The sequence below is a fragment of the Astyanax mexicanus genome, chromosome 2 (assembly GCF_023375975.1).
Source record: "Astyanax mexicanus isolate ESR-SI-001 chromosome 2, AstMex3_surface, whole genome shotgun sequence".
In the NCBI taxonomy this organism is placed as follows: Eukaryota; Metazoa; Chordata; class Actinopteri; order Characiformes; family Acestrorhamphidae; genus Astyanax; species Astyanax mexicanus.
In genome coordinates, this window is record NC_064409.1 from 31,469,644 (window position 1) to 31,489,379 (window position 19,736).

General features: G+C 37.7%; 1 protein-coding gene across 1 annotated transcript; it reads right to left on the reverse strand.

Annotated features, from left to right (window-relative positions):
- Window positions 1-826: 826 nt before the first annotated feature.
- LOC107197793 (protein mono-ADP-ribosyltransferase PARP12) lies at window positions 827-19,199 on the reverse strand. Its single transcript, XM_022671548.2, has 12 exons — window positions 18,858-19,199; window positions 18,570-18,705; window positions 13,223-13,499; window positions 12,864-12,914; window positions 12,643-12,769; window positions 11,776-11,938; window positions 11,469-11,589; window positions 10,469-10,565; window positions 8,456-8,534; window positions 8,118-8,248; window positions 6,760-6,908; window positions 827-5,203 (listed from the first exon to the last, which is right to left on the reverse strand). The coding sequence occupies exons 1-12, from the start codon at window positions 19,133-19,135 to the stop codon at window positions 4,512-4,514; spliced, it is 2,301 nt and encodes a 766-aa protein (XP_022527269.2). The 5' UTR covers window positions 19,136-19,199; the 3' UTR covers window positions 827-4,511.
- Window positions 19,200-19,736: the final 537 nt, after the last annotated feature.

Sequence of the window (19,736 nt, forward strand, 5' to 3'; positions counted from 1 at the left end):
ACCTCCAAAGCCTTCTGTCATTGACACAGGTAAAAAGAGAGCGAAGTTCATAAAGCTAAATTATTAAATGAACAGTAAAAATAATTAATGTATACATATAAATGTATAAAACAATTAAGAACAAGAGTGTGAAGACGTAGTTATCTTCAATTACACCCTTTAAAAGATAAGTAATTTGTGGTCACGGCTTATTAAGGCATGGAAATGAGATGATTAATTTGAGGTGATGACTTTTTAAGGCATGGAAACAAGTTAATTAATTAATGGTGAGGACTTATTAAGGTGTGGTAACTTAATCCCATAATTTTCTTGGAAACAAATAATTTACGGGAACAGCTATATTATTTTATTTAGTTGATATAAAAGTTGGGTTTGTGCTCTGCTCTCTGTCCTTGTGTTTGTAAGAAATGATGGTGTACATGCAGAGTGTGTGTGTTGCCAAAATAGCAATGAACGTCTGTCTGTTGACTGTTTTAGTGTTCTAATCTATCAGTGGTGCACCTGTGTTTTCTGTTTCCAAGATAGCAAATCACCAGAAATTTACCTGAACACACTTCACTTTCAGACAACCACGCCCATCAGCGCAGATTTTAACATGCTTAATATGTAAGATAGTAATGAACATCACAACATGCTTCCGCAGGGTGTAAGATAGGGCCTTATTAAGCAGAAGGTCTGACTTAAAACCTTAAAACAAACAATTTAGACAAAAACAAATTAGAAATGTACACTTCTTAATAATAATATAGCCTATATCTAGACTTAATAGAACCTATGTGATAAAATATTTACAAAACATTTAAAATAAGGCACACAGTGGCACACGTTTGACCAAAATATTTATTTTATTGTAAGATTCATAACAATTTTTCTGTAAATTACATGGTGATATACATAATTACAGATTTCCTTTATTAGTGGTAATATATTGAAACTGTTTCTAAAGTAATGTCTCAGTACCATGATGCTACCATACTACAATGAACAAAAATATGAAAGCAGCACTTCTGGTTTTGCTCCCATTTCGCTCCCATTTTTCTCTCAAATTTTGCTCACATTTGGGTCTAAATCTGAGTTAGTGAGCACTTCTCCTTTACTGAGATAAACTATCCATCAGTCACAGGTGTGGCACATCGAGATGCTGATTAGACACAGTGATTATTAAACAGGTTTACTCTGGGCTGGTCACAATAAAAGACTACTCTAAAATGTGCAGTTTTACAGTATTGTTAGAATCTGGGGGGTTCAGAAAATCAGTCAGTATCTGGTGTAAACACCATTTTCAGCTTTCAGGAACTGGGTACAGGTCTATGCAGCATGGGGCCAAGCCATATTATCATGCTGCAACATGAAGTTATGGTCATGGATAAATGGCACAACAATGGGCCTCAGGATCTCATCACAGTATCTCTGTGCATTCAAAATTCCTTCCAAAAAATGCAGCTGTGTTCATTGTCCATAACATACGCCTGCCCGTACCGTAACACCACCGCCACCATGGGCCACGTGATTCACAGCACTGACATCAGCAAACCACTCACCCACAAAATGGCATACACACAGTCTGCCATCTGCCCGGTACAGTAAAAAACGAGATTCAGCCCTAAAGAGAGCAACTCTCCATTGTGCCAGAAGCCACCAAAAGTGATTATTTGCCCTCTCAAATCAGCTATGGCAACAAAATGCAGTCAGGTGGAGTCCCTGATGAGGACAACAAGCATGCAGATCAGCTTTACTGAGACGGATCCTGACAGTTTGTGCAGAAAGTCTTTGGTTATATAAACCGATTGTTACAGCAGCTGTCCGTCCGGGTGGCTAGTCTCAGACCATCTTGGAGCTGAAGATGCACAGCAAATTCTGTTTTTTGGAATAAACTCCCTGAGAGTTTTTTTCTGGGAGTTTGCCTTTTAACTCTGTTCAGGACTTAAATCTGAACTGTTGTTTAACTGTGTTTAATTACAGCTCTCAGCTGGAGTTAATTTTAACATAAACTTCTTCACAGTATTAACAGATAATGTAAAAAAATGTGTTGATAAACTAATATTATAAAAAGTGCATTGTTTTCAGTGCATTGTCAGCAATTTATCAAACTTAACAGTGCAGAAGATGCACTGTAGCCAACAAAATGTTGACTAGACATACATTATATATAAAATATAATGAAATACCCCATAGAAGGAGCCCTGGTGGGCAAGACTTCACACTGGTGGTAAGCTAGAATTGGGGGACACGCCCATTAGAGAGTTCAGTCACGCTCCTCAACACCTTGGAATAAACTCTGAAATAAACTCTACACCACCAAACAGTTCCCCTCAACTCAACTTGTAGTTTAAGTTGGAGAATAAACTGAAACAATTTAACACTTCCACACATTTTTTTTAACTCCAGATTTCCGAACTCCTGAAATTTGCTGTGTGCTGGATGTGAAAGTCCTGGGCTGGTTTGGTTAGACATGGTGGTTGAGAGGTCGGTTGGATGTCCTGCCAAATTCTCTGAATTGCCTTTGGAGACTGCAGTCAGTAGGCCAACTGCACACTCACTCAAAACTTGCAACATCTGTGGCATTTTGCTTTGTGACAAAACTGCACTTTTTAGAGAGGCATTTTATTGTGGACAGCCCAAGATACAGCCCAATAATCACTGTGTCTAATCAGCATCTTAATATGCCACACCTGTGACTGGTGGATGGTTTATCTCAGCAAAGGAGAAGTGCTCACTAATACAGATTTAGACCCAACTGTGAACAAAATTTAAGAGAAAAAGCTCTTTTGTGTACATAGAAAAAGTCTTAGATCTTTGAGTTCAGCTCATGAAAAATGGGAGCAAAAAGTCTTGTTATAAACCAGTTGCGTTTATATTTTTGTTCAGTGTAAATCCAACGTTCAGCTTCTAATCTGAAATGTCTCCTGCAGATGTTTTGGGATGGCAAAGCTAATTCCTTAATAGTTTTTTATTAATAAGTGATTTAGAATGATAAAATCACTAATTATAAGGTTATTCATCTAAATTAAATTCAGAATAAACTAATTCTAAACCTATGATTTCCCTTAAGTAGGATATTAGAACACTTAAACTTAATTAAGATGTTTATTTGCTCTGGCCAAGATTATTTGGAAAAAGAAGCATTATATTTAAAAATTAAATGGTATACTTACAAGGGTGGTAACATTGCTGATTTTTCCTTTTTGTATTACATCTTTATAATTAGTCTATGATTTAAATATAATTGTCATAAGTGTCATCATGGACCTGAAGATTATGGTTTAATAATTTATTTTTCTGTCATTTTTTCTGACATGGAATTAAAAAACAAGAATTTTTCTCTTGACAATAAATGTGGTTGTTGGCTTAACAAGAGCCACATAAGCACAGTCCATAGTCCAACAGTCTAATCTCTTACGTTTGAACGATGATCTTTGGTAGAAGTGGCTCCAGCAGTACTGCAGGCTTGTGCAAACCTATAGTTATCCTTCTCAGATCTGCTTTGAGCTCCTTGGACTTTTTTTTACAGTACAGAGTGTTTTTAGTCAATCCAAAAAGTAAATGAATCATTTTATGATCTCACAAAGAAGCTACTAGCTGTATTTAATCATAATAACTAACATGAAATTAAGGGGAATCAAGAAAGGATCATTTTTGCCAGATAACAAAAAGTTAGGCCAAAAAGTTAGCAACAACACAAACACACAAATTAATTACAATATATATTTTACAAATTATTAAAAGACATTTCCTTTTTATTTTATTAGTTCCTTCCACTTTGTTAGTGATATATCTTGTAACTAATAAATTACAAGAGTTCTTCCTCACTCCTTAGTGTTTTAGCAGCTTGCAGTCTCAATTAGAAGGTAAGTATTAGCGTAATGACAATAGCTTTATCCGGACAAGATTAGTTTCTCAGGCGGTCCTTGGATAATTTTCTCTTTAATGGAGGATCCTCTGTGATTTTATTCCCCCTCCGGAATGACCATTAGTGTTTCTCTGACGTCCTCTGAGCAAATGACAGGCTCAATTACCTACTGTTTTTTGTTGAACTCTGTGGTTGTCCAGTAATTTTAGTCCTGTCTGGATCCACATCTCTTGAGTTTCGTCACCTTACTTTTAACAAAATAGCTATTTGTCCACTGCCACTCACCATAATTACACTTTGGGCGTGTGCTCGAAGATCTACGTAAAACCAACAGCGAGTGGACATGGAGGAGCTATGTAATGCGATGTCACGTGACCAAGAAAGCCTAAAACTCACTGGTCCTCCTGTTTTTTTCAATTGCAGTCCAGATGCAGGAGTTTTATCACTGAGTAGAAGTCTGAAATATTTTTCACAGACGTCCCCCTGAGAAACTAATCCCATCCCATAGGGCTATTGTCTATAAACTCAATGGTTTGTGGCTTCTATTGTCTTGCTACATTTTCTGTGTAACTCTCAGGAAAACTAACATATTTCTCCTCCTGTACTAACAGTTCTATTTGTCAGTTCATCGACAGGTGAAGGAACCCTTCTTTAAATGTATCTAGACTACCCAAGACTGGTTAACCATTGTAGAGCTCTTAGTTCCCTGCCTAGTGTTTGGTTGGGGAAAACCAGTCTGAGGTCTGGAATGAAGGCTAAGTGTAGGTGAAGCACCATCATGCACTGACAGATTTGTTAAAGAACCAAATCTTCTTGTTGCGTTCCTCATATTTGACCTTCTTGGTCTGGAATTCTGTTGCTTGGTTGTGTCAGGAGCATTGGCGTGAGTGGAAAGGTTCGCTAAAGACGTCATTGAACCAAATCCCCGAGATGCTCCGGTCAAATTGTGATGTTCTGGCTTTAAGGCACTGGCAAAATATCCAGATGTGGTGGGTCTGTGCAGCTGATTGAATGGCATCCTGTGGGCTGAGTGGAGGGTGAGTGCAGAAGAGAACACTTGTGGTGGGGGTTGGATTAATGTAGGAGTGCTGACATGCAGATCATCATACTGAATGAAGTACTCAGGGTAAATCTGAGTCTTCTCAAAAACCACAAATATGGAGGGGTTGTTGATGTCATTTACACAGCTGTCAAAAAAAATGGTGTCTTCTCCATCCATCAGGGGAGGGCGAACATGGCTGGAATGTCCAGTCGTGTATTCTCCTACCAGAACCCGACAAACAAACATGCATCGAGTCTCAGATTGATCGGTGTAACTATGGGAGTAGCTGGCATCCCTGGCAAAATAACTCCCTGAAAGAATACAATATTCAGCATTAATTTTGTGATTTTTTTTTATCTTTACAAACTAATGATACAAAAAATACAGTAACATATAGCTTATATATTTAGCTTATATAAGTATTTTGCCAATAAAAAAGTGTTGCGTTGCATCCAATTGCATAGATTTTCAGGAGGAAATAACATTTACAATAAATGATTAAAATGTAGACTGAAATGGACAACACTTCGTCATTTTTTAAACTATGAAATTCCTGCAGTTTCTGTAGAGTTTGCAGTAGAGTTAGAATGTTAATAATGCAACCGATGCATGCCACACATTGTCAAGCTGCAATAGGTCCTTCCCATATCACGACACCAAATCTTCTAGATGAGTGTTGCACGATCTTAGCAACTTAATTATTGGTTAATTTCACCAAGTCCAAGGTGGGAGTCGTCAATAGAGATGATCTATTGTCATTCTTATAACAGTCTGGCACAACTACCCACCAAGTTTCATTCCTGTCAGATGATTGAAACAATTTTTTGGACAATAAGTGTAACATGCAGTATCAGTGTCACACCTTCTGTGTCTGTCTAGTGTCTTTTCTTTTTTTTGGTTCCTTCCTGCTCCTGTCCTCTGTTCTCTTTTGTTTACCTCCCCATGTCATTCATGTGCTTCACATGGCTCTGTTTTTGTTTTGGTCTTGTCTCTGCCTTAGCCCTGCCTTGTCATCTGTAACCCCTCCTGTCTCATTTGTAACTCCACCCCCCTCATTACCTCCACAGGTGTCCCTAGTGTGTGCCTGTGTATAAATACCCCATGTGCTCCTTTGTTCTCTGTCGTGCTTTTTGTTTGACTTCGTCGTGTTACTCTGTTTGAATCTTGTTTAGTTGTGTTTGTTGAGCCTTTGACCTGCTGTGTTTTTGTCTACAGTGTTCTGGTTTGTTTCCTTTAGTTTGTTTCTTTGTTTGATGCTGTCCTGTTCAACTGTGTCGGGAAGTTAATCTGTGTTTTGTCCATAGAGTTCTGGTTTGTTTTCTGTATATTGTTTGATTCTTTGTTAGTTTATTTCACTTCTTTGTTTAGACCTGGTTTAGTGATTTGTTTTGTAGTATTTGTTTTATAGTCTTTATTTAATAGTCTTAGTGTTTATTTTCTTGTCCTAGTTTTTGGTTTATCATATTATGTCAAATAAAACTGACTTGCATTTGCATCCGGCCTCCTCCGCGTTACAATCAGTAAAAAACTGAACACAATTGATTGACTGCATTTTTTAAATATTATTTTGTTTATTTTTTCTAAGATTATATAATTATGTAAAATATAATTATTGTGAAGTATCATTATGTAGTAATGTAGTAATTGTATCCTAAAATAAAAGCTTTAAAATTATTTGGGCCATACACTGATTAGTTACAGGTAGTAACATCTCTGCCATAGCCTCTGCAGGCCTGAAATCCAGGCGCTCATTTCCCAAATGATTTTTGAAAATAAAATAAGTTAAAATAAGTTAAATCAGAGCAGTTTAAGGAATGTTTCAGATTGAGTAAATTAAGTAAAAAGTGCCATTATATTTGTGATTCACCTTTTCCATATGCTGTTCCATGAACTCCACATATTCTCCAGTCAATGTTCTGCTGGCAGATGGCATCAACATGTCTAGACAGAGTGCCATGGAACAGAAGTTTCTTGTTTTCCTTTCCTGCATTTTTCTTCCTCAGGACGTCAGCCTGCCTGTATGAGACATAAAACAGATCTTTAAATTTTACATCACACTACTGTTCCAGTCCTGGTTTACCCCATTCACTGCACAGTTATAGTAAATTGAGAAGTTAAAACATAGTAGGCTTGTCGTGATTATTACATAAATTACTTTCCGTATGATAAACTGCACATGACCTCGATAAGTTTTGTTTTGTTCTCCTCTAATCTCCACACATGCACACACACACACACATACACAGTTTTACTGCTGCATTTTTTTTATATTCCAATTCCAATTTCAAACATTACTTTCCACACACATATACAGAGGTTGGACAATAAAACTAAAACACCTTGTTTTAGACCACAATAATTTATTGTCCCGAAGGACAGTTCTGGTGGAAATTGGAGAGTTGAGGTGCACATTGAATTCTGACGTGATTTGGTAAGCCATGGTTTTATGTTTTTTAGATAAAATCCGGGTTAGCATCCGAACATCCCTTTCAGACAGCTTCCTTTTATATCCACAGTTAATCCTGTTGGATGTGGTGCATCTTTCTTGGTTGTATGCTGACATTACCCTGGATACTGTGGCTCTTCATACATTACAAAGACTTGCTGTCTTGGTCACAGATTTGCCAGCAATATAGCCATGAAACCTCTTACACTTAAATGACAGGTGTTTCAGTTTCATGGTCCAACCCACTGGATTACAATACAATTGTTTATTGCAATAAATCCTATTAAAGTATTTTCCTTGTTAAAATTTATGATTACCACTATAGTAGCATAGTTTAATGTGCAGTTTCTACACATGTTTTATGTTTTATTTTCTTCATAACAAGCATTACAAAAATTACTAGTACTTCATCTCAGTAGTTAACTAGCTGGCTAGCTAGCAAACTTTCCTGTTCCACCTTAAATGTTGCAACAGATACTGCAAGTTTTACCAGTTTAAAGAAGCTCAAACAAAAGCTAATTTTAGCTCACCATCAAAGAGGAATTAAAGAATAGACCCCCTTTCTGAAGACATATGATGCCCAAAGTTAACTAGCTATTCAGCAGCTAGGTTACTGAACTTGATATGAACTTGCTGTAGCTATATCTGTATCAGGCGCTTGAAGGGTTGTCTCAATTCTTAAGAAGAGGATTTCACCCCTTCTCCTTCTAAATCTGTTACAAAGGGAAGGATTACACTCAAAAACAAGCAATAAGGGTACAAAATTCTAAATCACTCACCATTGAAAAACACTCCATAAGCTCCGGTTCTGCACCCTCTCAATCCTCCTCACACTGAATCCTGACATTGTCTGACTGAAGAGCTCAAAAATTCTTCTAAACTCATCTGTAGTGTTTCTTAGGGGAACTCTCTAGAAAGAAAAATGTGCATTATGATGCAGTTTATAACACCGCACACTTCTGACACCGTGCAAAAAATTGTATCACATAATTAAAATATGTAAATTCATTGCATTAATGTATTGCATTTATTGCATAATTGAAAAAAAAAACTCTACACTTTAAATTATTAAATTCTTTTTACAGTATGACAGTATGGTAGTGAAGTCTTCATTTACCTTGAAACCAATTTCTGGAACCTTGGTTTTATCCCAGTGACGAGGCAAATTTTGTGAATGCCCACTGAATTCCTTTTGACTAAGAAAAGAAAAGATCATCATCATTCATTTTTAAGTAACATAAAAATCAAGTGAGCAAAGTTATTTGCTACACTTTTCCTTCTAAATCTTATTGTCGTTTGTCATCAGGGTAAAATATCTGAATTTACATGCACTAATTCAAAATATATATACCAATAAAATGATATATACAATGAGTTCAAAAATAATGCCTGTCTAAACTCACTAAAATCTCTCTAAAATCACTGTGTGTAAGAACCAACCAGGATAGTTTGGATGCAAATCCAAGGCAGGTTTATTAATCCAAATACATGTTCGATGAGACACAAAGAGTGGCAATATCTGGCAACTGGAGACAGTATAATTTATTTAAATAATAATTTAATTTAAAATGTTTATCCCATTTTCTCCCGATTATCCAACCCACTCATTATGACTCCCTCTATCACTAGTGATGCCCCAACACTAGGAGAGTGAAGACTAGCACATGCTTTCTCCAATACATGTGAAGTCAGCCACCGCTTCTTTTTGACCTGTGGCTGATGCAGCATTACCAAGTAGCATCACTGCACGCTCGAAGGAAAGCGCAGCGACTCGGTTCAGATACATCAGCTGACAGACACCATGTGCGGATCGACATCACCCTTCGGAGTGATGTGTGGGGAGAGCTTTATATATCAACCTATAGAGAGCAAGGCCAATTGTACTATCTCGGGGCTCTGGTAGCTGATGTAAAGCTGCATAAACAGGATTTAAATCAGTGATCTCCTGAGCATGGAGACAGTATAAATTGTCCAGGAAATAATGTGATCTCCCAAAGGAGAGTGCGAGGGGTGGAGTCCAAGGAGGCTGATCTTAAAGGTGAAGGTGTGACACTGTGACTATTCAGTAAGCCATTGTGTGAAGACTTTATTATTGGCCCTCTGCAAATATACACTCGCCGGCCACTTTATTAGGCACACCTTGCTAGTACCAGGTAGACTGTGGTCATAAAGAATGGACATGCCCAGCAACAATACTCAGGAATACTGTGGTATTGACACAATGCTTTATTGGTACTAATGGGTCCAAAGTGTGCCAGGAAAATATCCCCCACACCATTACAGCACCACTGCCAGCCTGAACCAGCTGTTGATAAAAGACAGGATGGATCCATGCTTTCATGTTGTTGACACCAAATTCTGACCCTACCATATGAATTTTGCAGCAGAAATCGAGACTCATCAGACCAGGTAACATTTTTCCAATCTTCTTATGTCCAGTTTTGGTGATTCTGTGTGAATTGTAGCTTCAGTTTCCTGTTCTTAGCTGCAGGAGCTGCACCCGGTGTGTTCTGCTGCTGCTGTAGCCGATCATCTGCCTCAAGGTTTTAACGTGTTGTGCTGATGTTCAGAGATGCTCTTCTGCAGACCTCGGTTGTAACGAGTGCTTATTTGAGTTACTGTTTTCGTCCTATCAGCTCGAATCAGTCTGGCCATTCTTCTCTAACCTCTGGCATCAACAAGGCATTTGCGCCCACAGAACTGCAGCTCACTGGATATTTTCTCTTTTTCTGATCATTCTCTGTAAACTCTAGAGATGGCTGTGTGTAAAAAATCCCAGTTGATCAGTAGATTCTGAAATACTCAGACCAGCCCGTTTGGTACCAACAACCACGCCACATTCAAAGTCACTTAGAACACCTTTCTTCCCCATTCTGATGCTCAGTTTGAACTGCAGCAGATCGTCTTGACCATGTCTACGTGCCTAAATGCATTGAGTTGCTGCCATGTGATGCGAATCATGGCTGATACGAAATTTGCATTAATGAGCCGTTGTACAGGTGTACCTAATAAAGTGGCCGGTGAGTGTATGTATTTGAACGATACTTTTACAGATACAGATTACTTTCATTATCCAGTATATGCAGTATTAATAAGCTCTAATAATAAACTGTTGGGTTTTAGAGAGTACCTTCTTTTGATCTTTTGTACATCTTCTGTTGTGAGAAACAAAGGTCTCCTCCTCACCAGCCTTTTAGTGCCGATCTGTTGGTTGGACTGAATCATGTCTGAAAAAGGAACATAAAACCAAGTTGCTGAAATGTTCAGTCTGGCGTATTAGCTGAATTGAATTATACATTACTTGCTGTTGGTCTCACCATTTCTAACATTTCTGATACACAATATATGATATGTTTAAATGAATATTTCTAAGGGCGTTTTCACACCTGTAGTTCGTTTCTCGGGTCCGAATCAGTTAATGAGTTTGTTTACTTGGAGCGTTTTCTTGCTCTGTTCGGTCTGGTTTCACATAGGCATAAATGTAAACGCACCAAAATGCGCATCAATAAACCATGCGAGCAGCCTGTGTCCTCTGATTGGTCAGAGCTGTCTGACACGGGAGTACGTTAAATATAAATATACAAAAAAAGTAAATACAGCGAGAAGATTTTGTGTTCCAGTGCAAATATTTGTGCTTTAACACTGAACGCTGAAACGCTGCACTTTCAAACACAGTGTTTCTACGTGCAGCTCAGATTTATACATAATAAACACGCGTCTGTGAGCAGTGAATGCAGCACAGACGGCGCGTGCATGGACACAGTGTTTGTTCACAGCTGTGGTAATTAGCGTTATCTGGCATATATATCAGTTTAAACTGTGCTTGCTTTATCAGCAGTTTAGCTCAAATAAATGGCTTATATTTAATAGCTGGATCCGATCGAGACCGGATCACGTTCTCACCACAAGCGAACCGCTCCAGAGTTCGTTTGGTACCGGACCGAGACCACCTCCTCTAGCTGGTCTCGGTCCGGTTCTTTTGATCCGCACCCGAGTGCGATTACTGTTTTCACACCTCCTCAATCGAACCGCACTAAAGTTACAAACGGACCAGAGTTCGTTTAAACCGGACCAAAGAGTGCTGGTGTGAAAACGCCCTAAAATTGACTGCAAACAACTTTTCACCCAACCTTGCATGTTGAGTTCATAAGAATGTGGGCCTGCTGTAAACTGGATTGTAGCGCTGTTGTCTTCTTGGTATTTACTCTCCAGATCCTCACTGGTAATGGAAGATGAATGATGGGTTCCATTCTAGTTCAAATGCACAATAAATAAATAAATAATTGAAAATGTATAGAAAATAAAATAAAATGAACTGAATGAAATAAAAAAAGAACATTAATGTTTTGGCATCTTTTAAAATGCTAATTGTCATTAACATATACAACAAGTACATCTGCTCTGGGAAATCCTGTATCTTCCAAGAGTGACACCTACATTTCCATACTTGATCCAGTTTCCATTCTCATCCTCCCAGTACCAGATCCAGGTGGTGGTGAGGATGAAGGTGGGGTTCAGCACTGACGAAAGAGTGGAGAGACGACGAACCTCTGCAAAACCTTGAGTCATTGTATCAAAGTATACTGGTTCAGCACCATCACTGAAAATGCACAAAACAAATACTGCTTATGTTACAGACTTATTACACAACATGACAATACAATTGCTCTTGTTGGTAAAAGAAAAACTCTCAGATACAATATATTATATCTAATATCTAACTAATATCAATATATACAGTACTGTGCAAAAGTTTTAGGCACCAAAGCAAAGTACACTAATCCATGTATCTCAGCAAAATGGGTGGTTTTTATCTGAAAAAAGCACCACATAGGATTTGAACAGATGTGAATAAACATACATACAGTAAAACGTAACATCATTTTAAATAAGTATGTTATATCCTGTGAGCCAAGCTGAAGAACAAAGTGTAGTTCCAGATTTCTCCTGGATGCTCCTCAGCCAGCATGTGTATATGTTCAGTTCTGTCAGCAGCTCACCTGATTTACCACATTTACCAATTTACCAAACCAGCTGTTGATTAATATGATGAGAACTAGAAATAACTCTATTAAACTCAGATAAGGATAGATTAGGAAATGTTTTAAGGAAAACAGTGCTGTAAAAAATGCTGTTTGTATTTATTATAATGCTAGTGTTTTACTAAGCTAATATACACTTACTTTGCAGACAAGACACTAAATCTGTCCTCAAATTCCCACAGGTGCCTAAAACATTTGCACAATACTGTATATACATTATTTCTAGATTACTATGGAGAATAACAAGCATTGCAATATCTACCTGTATGTCTTATTGGGATCACAGAATGCACGTTCTGTCTCTTCGTTATCTGGCAGAACTTTCCAGCCATGTCTTTCTCTGCTTTCCCACTTATAAGGCAGATGGAAATGCACCTGCCGACACCTGTCTGTGTAAAAAGCCCCACAGTATGAGGATAGTATATTACTTTGTGTTTATTATAAAAATGCTGTTATTGTCATTAAGAAGAAGTTGAAACTTACTTCCTTGTTTGCAGTATCCTTTGATGTTGAAGAGGCATATGTCTGATTTCTCTGTGTAAAGTGAAATCAACAGAACATAAAAGAATCTGATGTCACAAATGAGGAATGGAGTGTCTTACACAATTGTGACGATTTCACTGCTCTAACATACCTACCAAATGTGTTTATTAATGTGTAGGTAACGTATTATTACAATAATAATTATAATAATAATAATAATAATAATTATTATTATTATTATTATTATTATTATTATTATTATTATTATTATTATTATTATTATTATTATTATTATTGTGAAATGCCAAGAGCCAAAACCTATGGTCTACATCTATTATATTAAATACTGCAAATAATACCTGATGAACTGGCTGATGTGTTCACTTGATTAGCATCCCAGACTGCTAGTATGTTCTTGTATACTGTCAGCATGGATCCTATCAGCTGACTGGGAATTCCTTTAGCCTGGAGGGTTTTCACCGGATGAGGCTCAAAGAAGTCGTGGCATCGGCTGCATCTACCGCTTCCATCACAGGTTCCTCTGATGTAGTTCTGACACACATGAAGTCTTCTACAGGCCTCTTTATCAGGACAGTGGCCATATTCCCCTCTGCCTTTGTTATACGTAAAACACACCTGAAAGCACATTGTACCCAGTGATTAATAATGTGAATTTTAGTACAGGTGTACAATCAGACAGTTTATTAAAATTCGAATGCACACAGTATTTTCTCCAGGTGTAGTAGATCAGTCAAGACATCTTTGTTGTCCAAATGTAGCTTTTTTATGTAGCACTGTAGCTACAAGGCTAACGCAGAGACTGTAAAAAAAGATGAACGCCGTGTCTCCGTTCCCATACATTCAATGAAAATGAAGCCAAAATCTTCCGCCATGTTGGCGATCCTGACACCCGATTCTGCGCAGTAGAGACCAGAGGAGGGAGAAAGACTGTGGAGAGCAGCCTACTCATTTAAATAACCCCGCCCCTGAGGGCTGCCTCGCGGTCACAGACTGCAGAGCGGGGCGGAGCGGAGCTGACGGTCTGTTATTGGTCCCGCCCATAAGCAGCCCTTTTACCATAACCACACCTATTTTGAATAGAGCTGAATAACGTTTTAAAAAAACGAATTCTGTGGGGATATAAAAATTTGACAATATAAGCAGAGGTTACACTAGCTGTTGCATTTAAATAATGGAGGTAGAATTACAGTATATTAGAAAAAAACGTGATTGAAAGTTGTCTGTTTTGCCATTGAAACCTATGGGGATGGGTGGAGTTACACAGCTTTCTGCAGCCGAACAGCAGGGGGCGCCCGACCTGTGGTGGCTTCACTTTTGAGAGACGATGCTCTGTCCAGCTATATACAGTCTATGGGCTAACACTACTAAAGAACAAGAAGGGCCCTGTACACCCTGCCAATAGTCAATATTTTCACTTCTTGCAGCCACATTGTTAGTGTAGCAAGAAGTTTAGGAATATATCTACACTGATGGGCTTGGTGGTCTGGAAGTGAGGTGTGTTCAGGTAAATATCTGGCATTTTTCTGTTTTGGCAGTGGGAAATACAGGTTAACAACAGTTAACAGTCAGCCGCCCAATCATATCTTAGCCATGCAAGAGCTTTTCGAGCTGCGCAAAATGTGTTTTTTGCAAAATCACGATACTAAAGACACTCTTACTAAAGACAGGCTCAACACCAGAAAGGACATTTTAAGGGAGACGATAAGTCATACCCTGTGTCCAAAGTACAAGAAATTGATGATTTGCTGTCCACACTGTCCACACCTTACAACCACAAACATAAATGTATTTTGTTGAAATTTTAAGACCAACACAAAGTAGCACATAATTGTGAAATAGAATTAAAATAATATATTGTTTTCACATTTTAATTAAATAAAAATCTGAAAAGTGTGACATGCAGAAGTATTCACCCCTTATATCAGTACTTTTTAGAGCCACTGTTTGCTGCAATTACCAGCTTTGCACATCTGGAGCATGAGGTTTTTGCTCATTCTTCTTTACAAAACAGCTCAAGCTCAGTTTGGATGGAGAGCGTCTGTGAACAGCAGTTTCACGACTTGCCGCAGAAGCTCAATAAGATTAAGGACTTCCAACTTTAAACAGCTCCGCTGTCCCTACTGAAGAAAAGCATCTCCACAGTATGATGTTGCCACCACCTTGTTTCACAGTGGGGATGGTGTGTACAGGGTGATGAGCAGTGTTACTTTTCCGCCACACATAGCGATCTGTCAGTTTGAGTGGACAGTTTGACTTGGTAAGTTTTGAGGTGTAGAACACTTTTTCTATGTTTGTATGATGGATTGTACAGTGCTCCCTGGGATGCTCAAAGCTTGGGATATGATTTAAAAACCTAACACTGCTTTAAACGTCTTCACAACCTCACCTCTGACCTGTCTGGTGAGTTCCTTGGTCTTTATGATGCTGTTTGTTCACTAGTGTTCTCTAACAAACCACTGAGGCCTTCACAGAACAGCTGTATTTATACTGAGACTGAATTACACACAGCTGCAGGACAATATGAACTAATTAAGTGTCTTCTGAAGGCAATTGATTGCACTGGATGTTTAGATTTCAGAAGAAAAGGAGGCTGAAGACTTTTGCACATTCCATTTCACAAGTGGTGGTAAGGTGATGAAAAGTGAGAAAGTTTAAGGGCTATGAATACTTTTGCAAGCCACTGTTTAAGGCTAATAAAAACTATCCTGGATGTTGGCCAGTGTGTTTTTATGACCTAGGTAGGTGCCTAAAGGCCAGAGTACACCTACTAGACAAATGTAAACAAACATGAACAAACATAAATGACGTGTTTGGTAATTCATGCTTGGAGTAGCGCAGCACAAATAGTGAGCAGGGCTCACCCTGTCTGATGTTTAATAAAGTAATACTCTGTTGTTGTCCACCCACTAGACCAATACAGAAACAAACACACGTCTTTCTGCTGCAGTATCATCTGTGTAGTATCTGCTGTAGTATCATCCCATCTGGGATTCCCATAGACTGTATATAAGTTTGATTGCTAAGATTACTAGGTAGCGCTCCATACCTGTTACACCAGTTACAGTTTCTTTTTCCACTTAAATCACAACCAGGAAGTGGTATGTCATAACTATTAGAAAGTGGCTGCTGTTAGAATTGTCCGATCTTAAGGTTCAGTCAGTTAGCATTGCATGGCTAACCTGGCTACCTGCCTGACCTGAGTCCCTATGGTGTCATAAACAGTCCGGCTACCAGCTACTGCAACACCTGACCCACAATTAAATACACTGTTCATGTGAAAATAAACACTTTATTGCTTTAAAAGACAAATGAGACTATTTTTTATACAAGTGAGTGATGTCATTTTTTAATTGTGATTGCACTTATTGTTTCATTGTATGTATTTTATTTACAGCACATCAGCCCTGCCGCCAATCTTGATTCTGTATCTGCTGAAACTAAAATAAAATACTGTCTGATAAAGACTGAATTAAATGGTAAGTGTGACAGCTTCATTATTAGTAAAGTCTCTACATGTTCAGAGTTATTTCTAAGGGTAAACTGATATATGTTTTTTTTAGCAGTTTATAGTTCAGTCATTTTAAAGCCAAAATAATTGTATTCAAGAAGGAAAATCAACTTTTGGATATAGCAGTCCACAAATACTGTACAATATTAGAAATTAAAGAAAAATATGCTGAGCTACAGAATGCTGGCGCTAATGCTACACGAGGTGACCAGAAATAAAACTACCAGTAATTGTGTAATAGTGACAATGTCTAGTTATTTGAAAAATTAACAGGTCACCATAATATCATATCATCATAATATTTACCCGCCCTGAGAGATTTGGCAGGAGCTGAAACTGGGTCCGGGTGTGGATTGACAAGATTTATCTAAGATTTATTGCCATAGATTAGAAAAGTACTGCAGTGCAGTAGTGCCAATAAATAGGAGTCTCTAGTGAACAGAAAAACAAATGCATGGCGAGCAGAACAGAGTTGTGGAGCAGAGGAACTGTGTCCTCTGGTATGATATATAGCTTTATCCAATACTTTTGGGAAAAGTTAGTGGTAAGGTGTGGTGGCGATCATTCAGCATCCTGACCTCACTAATTATCTTGTCGCTGAGTGCAATAAAATCCTCACCGCAGTTCTCAAAATGTTCCTGTTCTTTTTACCAAAACTTCTGATAAATTCTAACTTAAACAGAAACAGTGAAAGAGCATGAGTACAAGTACTATTTGCCTATATTTTGGACACTAGCCTTGTTTTGTATTTTGTGGAATGTATTGTATTATTGTTGCTCATGAGTGGACCTAAAACTAAACTTAGGCCCAATCCAATTTCTATTTTGTACTCCTACCCCTTGTTTTCAAGCGAAGTAAAATTTGTACAATTTCAAAAGTATCTTAAAGTTCCATCGTAAAGACCATTAAAAGCGTTTCAAACTTATCTTCAGTGGCATTATATGTCTTTATAACGGGGGCAGGTGTACAGCAGTTAATTGTTTTTCTCCATTTCTTTAATTCCTCTGTGATGGGGAGCTGAAATTAGCTTTTATTAACTCTTGTTTTAATTTTTCTTTCAGTTAAATGCTGCAGCCTCTGACATTTGTTGCACCATTTAAGGTGGATCAGGAAAGTAAGCTACCTACTGATACAAACTACTAGCGATTATTTATGCTTATTATAAAGAGATTTACCATAAATCATTGAAACTGCCCTTTAAACTATGGTTTAAAAAAAAAATATATATATATATATATATACACTCAAATGGGTTGGTTCTGGTCATCTTGCCAGTAATTTTCACCTATTTTGAGTGTTCCTCTGAAAAAGTTTACTAATGTCTTGAAAGAATATTTTCATTAAATTCTGGCAAATGTTTATTTGTTTATGGTTGGTTAACTACTTTAAATTATCAGTCTACTCTAAGGTATTCCACCTCAAACTACAAGCCAAGCATACTTTACACATAAAACTTAACTGCACTTTTCTTAAGTATACTGTATCTAAGTATATCAAAAGTACAAGTATATGGCAAATTTCTGCACACTTGTCAGTATAAGAAAAATATACTTAAGTGTAATTACAAAAAAGTAAACAGAAAGCCTACTTGCTTAATTTTTGGAAGTAATAGAATTATACTAATAGTATACTTGAATAAACTTCTGTTTTTTAAGGGTACCCCTAGGCATGCATATGCAAATGAGAGGGGTAGGGCTAAATGGTAGGGCCTAGAGGTAAAATGGGATTGGGCCTATAACACATATTTGATTAGCCTTGCCCTACACAGTTGTTATTCTTGTGAATTGTGATATTAGTCTGCCAAATCCAATAAGAATGTAATAAGAGAAAGACCTCAGGCCCCTCGCCTAATTACACAAGACTGGTCATTCCCAGTCATGAAGAATGAGTTGGTGTAATGATTCTGTAATGGCCCTACTGTGTTCAAGATAGATAGATAGATAGATAGATAGATAGATAGATAGATAGATAGATAGATAGATAGATAGATAGATAGATAGATAGATAGATAGATAGATAGATAGATAGATAGATAGATAGATAGATAGATAGATAGATAGATAGATAGATAGATAGATAGATAGATAGATAGAATATGTTGTAAACAGTAACAATTAGAAATTTGCCCTAGTAGCAGTTGATTCATATTGAAATAATATACTATTTTTGAGACTTACTGGAGGCAGAAGGGTGTTGTCACTTTGAAGAAGTATAACACTCAGCTCAGTGCGATCCAGCTCCAGCAGGTTGTGTTGACGTCGCACACTGACATTGTGTCCTGAGTATAAATCGTGGCAGAATCGACATCCTCGTCTAAGTGAAACATTTTAGAAAAATTAAACAGAACAATTCTACAGAACTCACACATAAAAAACACAAAATAATTTACTCAAACATGGACATAGATATGACAGACTAGACATACACAGGCTACATATATGAATCATATAAATTAAAGACCTTACCTCTCTTTCTCAAATGGACAGTCTCCCAACAGGTACTTTTTACACAGGTGGAGGTTACTGCAGCCTTGGCAGTCCCTGGCTCTACACAGCCTCAGTTTAGTCTTGGCAACCACCACCTTGTTTTCCTCACCAGTGATCACAAACATATCTGTGTCTTTTAGAGCATCTTCTACTTCATCCTTTAACACCGGTCCAATCAGCTGACCGTACAGCTCCTCCAGCTCCATTCTCCCATCATGGGCACATAAAATCCGATTAATAAGAGCTGCTGTTTGCATGACTGCTGAGTTTCGTTTCACCTGTGCTCTGTGTAGTCTGTGCTGTTCTGTGTAACTGAGTGAAATGCTGACAATGCAAAACTTGGGCTGCATCCAATTTCCCTTGTACTACTCTTAAAGGGTGTATACGTTATTTTTTCCCACAAGGGGGAGTACAAATGCTAAAATTGTGGAATGGAAACAGTAAATATGTTTTTTAAAGTCAGAGAAGTACAGATTTAACACTTTTATAACAGTGCTTAAAGGTCTCATTGCATCATTTTTAAATTCATTTATCATACAAGTATTTCAGCTTGAAGACATATATTTTTAATGTGTGACAGCGTCCTGAATCAGTACTACATCTCTGCTGTAAATTGGTAAAGTTGTGATTATTATAGGTGTATGCAGGGTTGCCTCCGCCAATATGGCGGCCACACTGACACGCTAGCTCCAATACACAGCATCAGTGGGGGGAGTCAAGTATTTGCTCTGGGTGTAAATGTAAATCAGTACAACGCAGGCGCGTGCTTCACTAAACTGAAGTCTTACCCTAAAAATATATATATATTACACCAGTTTACTGTAAAACTACTCATCTGAGTAACTAATTCCTCACTAG

Bases quoted from the DNA above. Each gene is read 5' to 3' on its own strand.
- LOC107197793 (XM_022671548.2), bottom strand. From the start codon at position 19,135: ATGCAAACAGCAGCTCTTATTAATCGGATTTTATGTGCCCATGATGGG. The intron at 18,706-18,857 runs GTAAGGTCTTTA...TGTTTCACTTAG, and splicing joins TGTCCATTTGAGAAAGAGAG to ACGAGGATGTCGATTCTGCC. The intron at 11,590-11,775 runs GTAGGTGTCACT...CATTTGAACTAG, and splicing joins ACTGGATCAAGTATGGAAAT to AATGGAACCCATCATTCATC.